Raw genomic sequence first — 12,367 nt, forward strand, 5'->3', positions numbered from 1 at the left:
CCTCTACAAAAACCGGTGCTCCTCTATAAAATGGACTTCCATTTTATTTTGTCAATTTGTCATTAGTCACACAATATGTCACATGTAGTATGTAACATGTTATTAATTAATTTAATGCATATTTACCAAATAAATATCATTATACTGGGTATACCCATTGCTTCAAGGAAGTTGTCAGTGCTGGAATGTTCCAAGTTAGTTGAGAAAGTTACCAACAGAATCAAAGCTCTTGGATGCAGGAAACTCAGCTATGCAGGAAGATTGGTCCTCATTAAAGCAGTTCTGGCTAACTTACACTCCTATTGGGCTAGAATCTTCATCCTCCCAACTACTGTTATGAAACAAATAGCCACAGCTTGCAGGAATTTTTTGTGGACTGGGGTGGCTAATGATGTAGGGAAACCTCTAGTTTCTTGGGAACAAATTTGTAAGGATAAGTGTTATGCAGGTCTTGGGATTAAGGATCTTATCAGATGGAACAAAGCTGCCTTGGGTAAATATGTTTGGTGGTTAGCTCAGAAGAAGGACCATCTGTGGGTTAGATGGGTTCACTCTATTTTTATGAAACAGGCTGATTGGAAGATTTATTCACCAAATCAGAATGGTAGCTGGGCATGGAGGAAGTTGTGCAAGATCAGGGACATTCTATTACCTGGTTTTGTTGGTGACTGGTGGTTATAGGATAATCAGGATTATACCATCAGGAAGGGTTATAATTGGTTGGGACCAACTTCAAAGAAGGTTGTATGGTCCAAGTTTGTCTGGGTTAAGGAAGCTATACCTAAACATAGTTTTATTGGATGGCTTGTGGCACAGAATAGATTGCTTACTCGTGACAGGTTGAAGAAAATGGGGATCATAGAGGATGAGACTTGTCCTTTATGTGGTACTCTGCCTGAATCTCACCATCATCTTTTCTTCTCCTGTATCTTTAGTCAGAAATGCCTTCAATTGATGTCTGCTAAACTGGGTTGCCATCTGCCTAGTCATGACTTCATTGAATGGTGGACCAGTAGGAGGTTCAGTATTCCAGTGCAGAAAAACAAGATTGCTGCTACTTACTTGGCACTGATCTATGCAATCTGGTGGAATAGGAATATGGGCAGATTGGAAGGGAGAGTCCAGCAGCCTACTGTGATGATCCGTGGCATTGTAGAAGATCTCAGCATTGGACTTGACTAATTCTGTTTTACTTTTACAGTCTTAGTCCTTAATCGTTGATGTTATATGTAATGTTGAAAATGTATGGGCTTTGTTAGTCAGTGGACTTTGAACGATGTATTTTGGTTTTCTTATTAATATAAGCTTACCTTTTACCAAAAAAAAAAAAATATCATTATACAAATTAATTAAATTACAATTAACAAATTATCTAGTAATTCACAATTACATAGTATAAAATGGGACATGTTAATATAATTCACAACATTTTGTAATTATGTTTAACTATTCATTCTTATTATAATTGTTTCATAAACAATAATGAATTTTAGTAATAAAATCTTTTAATTACTAAAATAAATCTTATTTAATCAAATTATAATAAGATATAAATATTCTCACTCACAAATTAATTGTGCAAATTTAAGGAATTGATTAATTTGTATCGATATACAATTAATCAACTATTCTATTAAGGGAATTGTCCTATAGGTGTGACCTTAAGGGATCAACAGATCACCACTGTCAAACGACAGTAATGTCAAACTCTAGTTAGCCAATCATTACTGATTAATATTGATCAGTTGACTATATAAATTAATCATCCCTTATGTATTCTTAATTTGAGATTTAAACATGTGATCGCACTATTGTTGAGGACACATACTCCAACAATCTCCCACTTGTCCGAGACAAGTGTGCGTCACCAATTCTCTTTTCCTATTACAATCTCCCACTCAATGCAAGGTGTCTTGCAGGTCATACTTGCGTTTGATCATATCTTGAGTGGTTTCCTCGATCTGGAGAGTAACTGTCTGACCGGAATTATCTACCGTAGATACCTTCCGAGCGTGGCCGCGCATTTTCAGTTCAGTACTTCTCGAGTGGCCCTGAGATTTTCAACAACCCTAACAAGGGGCTGGACAATTCCTATCACACTATTCCCTTCGTTTAGCCACAGATCATCATTACCCAAAATACACTCATTTGACTTCAGTTATGACAGTCGTAGAGTATAAATCAAAGCCAATCAGAAACTTGTGCCAACTTGGGCGAATAGTCTCTAGTCAAAAGAATCGACTCATAAGAATACTATAGTAGCTCTTGCCATGACCAGGCTTTATGAATTTCCAGAACTCTATAAGCGGTCACTGCCCGTCAGAGTGTCCCATACAGTCTGTCTATGTGATCGACTAGTCATCCCATATGACCCTATGGCACTTGAACTTGCCATCAATCGCATCACACTCTAGTCACTTCGAGACGTCACCTCCTATAAGTAACCAGGGGCGCATACTATGTCAATCCAGTTCACTTCAATGGAGTTCAATATTGTCTCAACAACCCATTTGGATATAACAAAGCAATGGATGAGTTTAAAGAAACTTAAACGATAAATGCGATTATCATATATGAATAGTCAATACTTTATTACTACTTCATATCTTATAATCTATAGAGTACATTTTACACTAGTTAAGTTGCAATAAAAGCTTAGTAAGTGGGTATACAATGTATCCATATATTCCAACTTTATGAATTGTTATTTCCTCTCATTCAATGTTATTTCTAATAACATGAATTTATCTAAGTAGATGTCTAGTCTTCTTACTAGACTTGGCCTCTTATACTTGGAAGATGCTCCCACTGTTACCTTATAACTTGTGATAAAGTCTTTGATAGAGGGATCTACTCTCATTCTCTATGTTGACTATCACATCACAATGTACTTAGATTCTGTTGGTAGAACTTGCAATGGTTCAAACTAAAACATTTTTCTAGTCTCTTACTCCTAAGTCAATAAAATCAGCCTAGGATTTCGATAAATCCTTATAGGTTTGGAAACTAGAGTTTGTGTAACCCTTTAACACATAGCTTAGTATATCATCCAAACATAAGAACGAATCCTCAATTCTCCTCAAGATTCTTAAAGGATGTTCTTTAAGGCTTTCAAAAGACCTTCATTCGAATTAACTTGTTATTGACTTATTATGCTCCAAGAATTTGATACATCACGGCATGTGCATATAATGGCATACATGATCGTTCTAATGGCGGAAACATTAGCAATCGATTTCATGTGATCAACAACTTATTAGGTTCAGTGAATGATTATGACTCTATCATAGTAATTCCACTTTCATCAATATGAATAAGCTACTCAACCTTGTTGATGTTAAAAAGATAAGGAATCTTATGAATATAGGATACTTATCTAAGTGCCAATCTAAAATTCCCTATGTCATAATAGATTTGGAATTTTGGAATGCAATATGTCATCTTTCATTGAGAATTGAAGACCAAAACAGTCCCTTATAGATGGTAGTGTTACCATGTCATCCTCAATGAGTGATACGACATCAATATGGAAGACAATCTCTCCACTGAATTTTATGTCTAAACACGGCAATTTTGACTCCCACTCAAATCCATGTATACATATGGCTTCTCGACGACTTGAGTGAAAACTATCTTCTTATCATATGATTGAAAATATCATTGCAATCTCAAGTGTTAATTAAAACCTTGTGCTTATGTCACACACACCCCTTTCTAAATACCTATTTAAAAATTGGTTTTAATATCTAACTTGATCATACACATTATGAGGTGTAGCAACGATAACATGGATCTTAGCATAGTTACATGTTAACTTAGCTATGTAGACATATTTTATGTCTGTCTATGCAACTCAAGATTTTACTTTGGTTTATTCGGCTCTTATGTAAAATAGAATTGAATTTACTTGATACAACCACTTCATAATCTTATTATCTAAAGAACATTTTCTTTTGGTCTCCTCACTAGTCTAAAAATTTACCTAAGAAAGCTTTCTTTTGGTCTCCTCATATGTCATAAGTTTGACTTAAGAATGCTTTCTTTTGGTCTCCTCACTAGTTCCCAACCAGTCGTATGTTTGTTGCTAATTTTCTCCCACTTTATCTTTTGAAAAATACATCTATTTTTCTCGAAAGATAGCCTTATAAGCAACAAACAATTTTAGACTTATGATTGTGAAGGAAGAAGATATCATATATTATAACCTTAATGGATGACTCTTTTGTAAAGACGTTATAATCTAGCTTCAAAGTAGACTAATCCTTATAAAGTAAATAATTTGACTCATATCCATGTCATATACAATCTTAAGGTCTTAAGCCCTCCCGTAGCTCGTATGGAGTCTTACAAGTGGTGTAGCCAATTGGTTTATAAAATTTCCCCTTTTAGAGTTCAAATAACTCCTTTTTGACTTTATAATTATTCTTTCTTATATCAAATAAGATGTGATATTAAGTCACAAAAGCATAAGTGAGAATTAAATTCATGGCTTATGAACTAATTACAATGATCGCATCGTTGTAATTCTTTTATGATTAGTTTAAGTCAATCATAATTTATGTTTTGATATGAAAGGTGTATAATGACAAGTTTTAGAATGAAAATTGCCATAAACCGAGTAACTTGGGTTGCAAACCACGCCACTAAAATTCAAATACAACTTCTTGTTCTTGAAAACAAAAGGAAATAAACTAATTTCCATGTCCAACTAGGAAATTAAAAGAGTTCTAAAACAACAAGTTCAAAATACAACAATAAAAGGAAGACTATTAAATGTAAAGGCCAAAATTCCATAGGTCTTCTACTATGGGCGGCTACTCTAGCTTCCTTTGAAGAGCCTCCTTAGGCTTGCTTGTCTTTGCCTTTGTCTTTGCTCGGTTGCCCTTAAAAAACAAGTTAAAAAGGGGTAAGATTCACAACTTGTATCCAAATACCAAAGTTGAGATTGTAATTCAAAACATAAATGATAGGGAGAATTTTATTTATTACCTACTGGAATAATCTTTCCAGCTTTGATATCTCCAAGATACTTTGGGCAATTCCTCTTTCAATGTCCTATGCCATTACAATAATGGCATTTGTCTTCGGAAGTAGCACCCTTTTTAGAAGAGCTTTTCTCAATTGCTTTTCCTTTTCCCTTGAAGGAGTGGGTTTCTTGCTCTTTCTAGCACTCCTCTTAAATTTCCCTTTGGTTTTGTTGATAATGGCAAGCACATCCTTGGTTTAACTAACATCAAGACCCATATCTCTCTCGTCTTGCACAAGAAATTTGTGCAATTCATGGAGAGAAGTCTTCATATTTTGCATATTGTAGTTTACCCTAAACTGCACATACGCCTTGACTTTGTTCAAGGAATGTAGAACTCGGTCTATAACGAGTTGTTCGGGAATGTTGACCCCTTGGATATTAAGAGTCTCAACAAGCTCAATCAATTTGAGGACATGAGGGCTAACCTTTTGGCCCTCTTTGATGTTGATTTCGAAAAATGCAGAGGCCGCCTCATATTGGATTATCCTAGGAGCTTGCGAAAACATGGTCACAAGCTTGGTGTAGATCTCATCGACCGAGAGTTCTAAAGTAGAATCAATTAAAGAGTTAATTCACCAAATTTGTATAAAGTATGGGATGTATCGGTTTTCCCGTACCCATATTTGTATAAAGATGGATCTCGGAATCATTTATTATAGTTGGGTAGAGGTTACTATATAAATGCTAAACTTGTTTAAAAATATTTATAAGTTTTAAGACGATAAATGTTTATAATTCCTTCATTTTCTATTTTGTAGTCAATTTGATTAGTTTGCAATGTCGACTCCAATTTCATCCGCATCAACTAGTGCAAACGCTCCACCACTCCCCAATGCTTCTTGACTCCGATCCTTTATGGATCGATGTAAACTTAAAAAGAATGGTTCTAACTTTGTCGATTGGGATGCGCAACTCCGTTTGGCCGCGGAAGGTGACGACAACCTTCGTTAACTTACCGAAGCTGCTCCCACCACACCTAATACTAGGTCAACCTACGCCGTAAGGGAAACCTATGAAGCCTACCTAAAAGAATCGGCCGCTATCAAGAACGTCTTGATTTTCTCTATGGAGAGACATGTAATCTTTGAAGGCTCGGATATGGTTCAAAGGGTTTTCGTGCCCCTTGAATTTCGGGATATCCGTCATGTTGAAGTTGGTTAGCAATTTGGAGCTCACGGCCTCATATTTGCGATTATTTTCCCTATAGATATCATCCCCTTTGAGATACATTAGTTGTTCCTCCAAGTATTGGAGTCGTTTCTCAACTGCAGTCGGATCTACTGGAGGGTTAACTTCTTGTGCTCCCACAAAAGGTGGAGGATTTTCATTCACAAAATCATTAGGCACTTCACTTCCTGGAGGAGGTAACCTAGTTTCTACAGCAACGATTCGGCCCTCAATGGTGTTGAGGCGATCATACACTTGGTCTTGGCTAGTTTGGAGACGAGCGAGCGCGGCTAGGATTTGAGCCTCACCATTCTGGGGTTGACTGTTGCTTGTGGTGCTAGTGTCAGGCATCTTGGAAAATGGACAAGAGATCGACGACGAATCAAAACACGATCGACCACTCTAGTACACTTACTCAAAGAAAAGACTCGACTTGTGCGGTGGGAGTGTGCCACTTGTGTCAAGTGAGGTTCGGAAATGAGAAAGCTTTGAAATGTTGGTCCTACTCAATGTAATACCCCGTATTTTTATATAATAAATTAAATGGATATTATTATATATTAATTATTATACATTTTATATTACTAATTATGTCGGGTTAATTGTTAGTCGAGAATTACGTTAAGTTATCGAGCTAAGTTAATTAAGACGGGTTTATAAGGAATTCGAAAGGTGAGCTAAACAATTTACCCTCGACCCATTTGAGCTGGCCCAATAACATGTCCAGCCCAATTACCCTAAACCCTAATAACCCTAACCCTAATAGTACACTACCCTAAACTGCCTCCCTCATCCCGCCTCCCTCAAGCCGCCTCCCTCCTTCACCAACACCAAAACATCAGATTTCACGCCTAGAGAGAGAGAGAGAGTGGCCGTGGTTGCTGATGGCGCAGCAGGGAAGATCTAGGGGAGGTTGTCGACGTTCATGGGTGGCCCTAGTGGCGGTTGTGGCGGCAGGAAAGGTAAGCATTCAACCCATCTCCTCTGTTTTAGTTTTGATGTCGGATTTTTGGTTGGGGTTGCGTGTCTTAGGGAGGGGATAAGGGTGGTTGGTGTCGGGGTAAGGGAAATGGGTGGTAAGGGACGAGTGTTTTGGTGGTGGTTAGGGTGGTTTTGGGTGGTAATGGTGGCTGTGAAAGGCGGCAACGACAGGGGTGGTCAAATGGGTTATAATACGGGTTTTTCAGGCGAGTTTAGAGGGGTAAGTTTTGGGTGGCACCACCGTGGACTAGGGGGAGGTCGAAACGGTGGTGCTGTGGTGTCTGTGTGGGTGGGTTGGCGGCGAGTAGAATGGTGGTTGTTTGGGCAGTGGGTAGTTGTTGGTTGCGGTGGTGGTAAGAGCTAAACATGGGGCGTTTGGGTGAGGCACGGTGGGAACCAGGCCAGTTGACGGCCTGGGTTTGACTCGCCGGCGGCAGTCGACCCTAGTGGGGGTGGCCGTTGGTGGCTGGGGCAGAGTGGGGGTTTGGTCAGGTGGTTGTCGCGGTGGTGAGGTGGCGCGTGGGAGTGCGGGGGTGCGTGTGAAGGGGTAGTGTTGATGACGGGCTGTTTTGATTTCGAAACGGGTTTTGTCATTTGTTTAATCATTAGAACTCGCTAAGTTATCGCATGCTTAATTAATTAATTAATTCCAGAGTGCATTAAAATATTTAAAGACGGGTTTTTGAGTCGGGATGTTGGAGTTGTTTAAAGTTTGATTCGGGTATTTCTTAATCGTATAATTCGTTTAATCTTTTATTTATCACATTAGTTATTTAATTTATTCCCGAGTCAATTAAATAATTTATTTAATTTAATCCCCGAGTCGTTTAAATAATTAGAGATGGAGTTTGAGTCGGGACTGGTTAAAGTGGAAAGTTACTATATCGGGAAAGTTTCTATTTTGGGAGATTTCTATATTTAGTAGTTAATAATTATAAATATTATAATTGTTCTAGGTGACGAATTCGTGAAGGATCGATAATCAAATTCATTGCTTTACTTTCTGGACTGCTTAAACTGCTTAATTGGAATTCTTTGGCGCTTTGAGGTAGGGAAATACACTTGTCCTATTATCGTCGTTGTTGAATTGTGTTAACTTGATTCCTGGTTGTTGATTTACGTGATCATTTATATTCGGGAAGGTGATTGACTGATTTGATCGTATTGAGTATGATATCACAACATCGGGTAACCGGCATGATTTTATAATTTATCAGTTCATTATATATATATATATATATTGTGTTGCATTCATTTCTTTTGAGCATTCATATGCATTGGAGATGGAGGATGTTGTGGTGATGTGGTGCGGTGATGATGATGTTGTGATAAGGCCCAGGCGGGTTCTGCAGGACTTGCCCTGGTGTCCTCAACTGGTGGCGAGATCGGCTACGGTCGATATATATAGTCTACCGGGGATCGGTATGGCTGGGTTGTCGGGTTATGAGATATGAGATATGAGTTGAGATGGAGATGGAGGTGACGGAGGAGCATGCATATCATATTTCTTTGCTGTTTTATTGTATTACCTACTCAACCTCGTGGTTGACCCTGTGTATTCGTGAACACCTGTGATGAACCGTTTTATGGGGAGCAGACTTGACAGGTTTAAGAGATAGGACGGGAGCTTGATGGGCGTGAGACACTGGATCAGACGACTTAGTAGCTAGATCATCATCTAGAAGACTTTCACTTTTATTTATGTCAGTTCTTGTAATTTGAGTTGAAAAGAGGATTTGTAATAATTAAGTTAAAATATTATATAAATTGCCTTGGAGTTTAATTTTTTATTCACTACCTCGGGAAACCGAGATGGTAACAATCCGGTTTATTAGGGAATGTCTTGCTAGAGGCTCCTTTATAAATCGGGGTGTTACAAAGTGGTATCAGAGCGAACGATCCTCAGGCCTAAACCAATGAACCCAATGAACGTAGGATGTGTCTAAATAAAATGAACCCCTGGGAATAAACTGTTAGGAGCTCACAGTGCGGTTAAGAAGGCGCCCTTAATGCGTGCTCTTTTGCCCTCTCAGTTTTGAACCAGGTAACCCGAGATAAATTGAGTGAATGGGGGTAGTTAGAAGGAAAACCTTGGATATAATCGAGTTGATGTATACCTTGAGACCCATATATTCTAACCATTCTGCAGGACAACGTTACGGTAAGTATTTTGTATGAATGATGACGTGATCATATGATGTTGTGGAGATGAGAAATAAATTTTCGTGTTCAGGTTGATAATCAATGAAGTGTTGGATTGTGGTAATCGTGAGCGTGAAAATAATTACGAATTGATGATATTTATCTGGATGGATGTTGAATGACGTGTTGATAGTACTATTATGTCTAGCGATATGCGGTTAGGTGATCCCGAAGCCATGCTAGTATAGTATTGTGATAGTAATTAGAAACACTGTTGAATTGCATGTTTATAGTCATAGCAATCGTGATTTAGATATACGGAGTAGATCGAGATGCGAAGGGATTCTATGGGGTAGATGTTACGAATTGTACAATGTGAGATTTAAGTTAGGATGGATTAGTATCGATAGTATAGTTGTAAGAATTGGGACATAGAAAATGAATGACATAGTGTTGAAACTCGTTTAGTTTGATGTTACTCTTTAATTGACCTTACTGCCATTTCTTTTCTGTTTATTGCCTATGGATGAAAAATTTACGAGAGATAGCCCCGTGAGTTAGTGTTCATTTGACGTTGGTTTCATGCTTATATGATATACGGATTAGGAGTAATAAATACTTTAGTGAACTGTGGTTAGGAAGTTCCTGTGCAGTGATGTCTGACCAACGATTTTGTAAAAATCCTCATTTAAATTGTATTAATAATTTTTGCATAATTCCAACTCCATCGATCATAAAATTCGCATATGTTTTCAAATTGATAAGCCACGAAAAATCTTGATGTTTCAATATTAAATAATAAGTTTTGCAAACTGACCCAAGTTTTGGACCAATTGCTGTCGCATGTTTGTTTGGACCAACTGAGTTGTAAAAGTCTTTAAAAACGGAATTCTTGTGCTTTAAACCTAATTCTTTTTCCCTGAGTTTTTAACTCACCGTGTTTTATAAAAGTAATATGAATCAAGTTTTAATCGAACGGTTATTTATTCGTGATTTTTGGAAGTTACAACGTAAATCAAAACATTTAAAATGTGCGTTCTATGTTGAATTTTCATACAATTGTTTGGCTAATTCATGAGCTGTAGTAATGTGAATTTATAATGTCCTTATATGATGATAGTAGCATGCATGTTCAGTAGTTATGTATCTTAACCAGTGATAAAAATTAAAGTGTAGTTGATAACATTATTGGCATGATAGTATGAGTAAAATTGAATAGCTTAAATTGATTTTTAATCAAGGGTGAAATATTTTATACGAGTCCAGTTGTTGCATATTTTATATATGTTTGGCATGATGTAATATTTCTGGTGTGTTCATCATATTTGCATAGTGGTCGGATATATATATAAATATAAAACTATACTGTCATACCTTGGTAAAATTGATGGCGTTAAATGTTAATTTGATTGTTCTAAAATTACTCGCATGAATATTTACAATAATTATGTTTAAATGTTTATACATGGATGGTAGTAATGATTATGTCTAAATGTTCCCACATGTAGGATGTCATCTGAGTTCTAAGGTCCTTTATGTGAGTCTGTGTGCCTATGGTTACACTTATTGCTTTCATTGCATTAAATTATTTCAGTTAAACCTAAAACCTATAACATGATAATAAACAGTGTCGATATTCCTTATTGAATATGTTCGGTACTACATTGTCATAAAATGCTAAAGTGATTCTTACAATTGTAGCACGACATTTGACATATCTATATTCTCGAGTCGTTACTATCAATTATATTTTAATAAAGATTGTTTATGATAATTATATTAGCAATTATAATGGGATAACCCTTTGATGATTCACATTATATGCATTGGTTTAAATGATAGTCGTTATAGTTACGTTTAATTGAGCCGTGAATATAACTGAGTAAAGAAGTGCAACTAAAATCCTGATAATTGAGGTAATAGTCGTTCATTAATAAAGATAGGACTGAAATGAACAAGATGAACCTGTAAATTACGATATATGAGTCGACACCTAAGCTTGTTTTGTTTAAAGGAATTGAATTAAGTTTATCTGATTTTGGGTTTCGTAGTAAGCTGTAAGTGGATTCTATGACGGCTCTGTTATAAGATCATGTTAAGAAAATTATTCACCGTTCAGTATGAAAGTAAAAGTCTTGAAAATGAAGTTAAATTTTGTCGTGTGAGTATAAATTCGGAATGAGTTTTCCAGCCAGTGTCTGGTTGTATGGGTCCATGATAATTGCTAGTCTGGAGGAATGAAACTAGAACGGAGTCATAGGTAGTGGGATAATGTAGTCATGTTGTTCGTTCATATAGCGAATTGGTGGGTTGTGGTTAATTACGAATGTCAAAACAGAAAATGTAATATGGTGATTTAAGTGAGTTATGTGTCAACGTAGTATGTTGATATTAGCATGACAGGTAACGAATATTTGTAAAAAAAAAAATTGGTGTAGTTAAATACATTAATCTTTTATGTCATTGTGTTGGGTGCAGTTAAATATATTCAATACCAAGAACGAAATTTTATGCATGATAGTCGTGTATGTTAACTTCCCAATATCGTTGTTTACTCGCTTGTTTGACTCGACCAATAAGTTTGTAAAAATTTGCCAATCCAGGTGCTTTCGTCATTCATGAATAAATACCAAACCCTTTTGTTGTGAGGATTAAAATATTTCGACGATGATAAGTACTGCGAAGCTGGTTGTCTTCATTTTATTTGGTGATTCTGTGTCTTGACCTAAATTTGTACAAGTATGTAAAGGAAAGTCAGGCTGGACCTATTAGGTTATAAATTTTCATAAATCGATTTATCAAAGTGTTGACCCTAATTCTTTTCTTAGGTTGATTGATCCCCTATGTTTCTAAGGTATGAGATTACAATGATTGGTGAAATGAATAATTACTAATGATTTTTATTGGTAACGGTAGCTTCCTTGAGAGAGTTTGTATATTGATTGTCTTTGGTAAGGATTAGTTAACTTAAGCGTGAGTTAAGAATCTTTTATCCTCTTTCAGTTGTTAGCAGTAGTTTGAGAACTTTAGTTATAATAATGAAGGTTA

At 36.6% G+C, this 12,367-nt stretch overlaps 1 protein-coding gene across 1 annotated transcript; it reads left to right on the plus strand.

The window, feature by feature from the left end:
• Positions 1-336: 336 nt before the first annotated feature.
• LOC141648813 (uncharacterized) lies at positions 337-1,182 on the plus strand. Its single transcript, XM_074457528.1, has 2 exons — positions 337-537; positions 682-1,182. Exons 1-2 carry the CDS (start codon positions 337-339, stop codon positions 1,180-1,182), a joined length of 702 nt encoding a protein of 233 aa, XP_074313629.1.
• Positions 1,183-12,367: the final 11,185 nt, after the last annotated feature.

Source organism: Silene latifolia, chromosome 3, assembly GCF_048544455.1.
Source record: "Silene latifolia isolate original U9 population chromosome 3, ASM4854445v1, whole genome shotgun sequence".
Lineage (NCBI taxonomy): Eukaryota > Viridiplantae > Streptophyta > Magnoliopsida > Caryophyllales > Caryophyllaceae > Silene > Silene latifolia.

What these genes read in the sequence shown, in the direction of transcription:
- LOC141648813 (XM_074457528.1), top strand. Translation starts at nt 337, where the DNA reads ATGAAACAAATAGCCACAGCTTGCAGGAATTTTTTGTGGACTGGGGTG. An exon ending in AGAAGAAGGACCATCTGTGG is followed by an intron (nt 538 to 681) that starts GTTAGATGGGTT and finishes TGGTGGTTATAG; the next exon opens with GATAATCAGGATTATACCAT.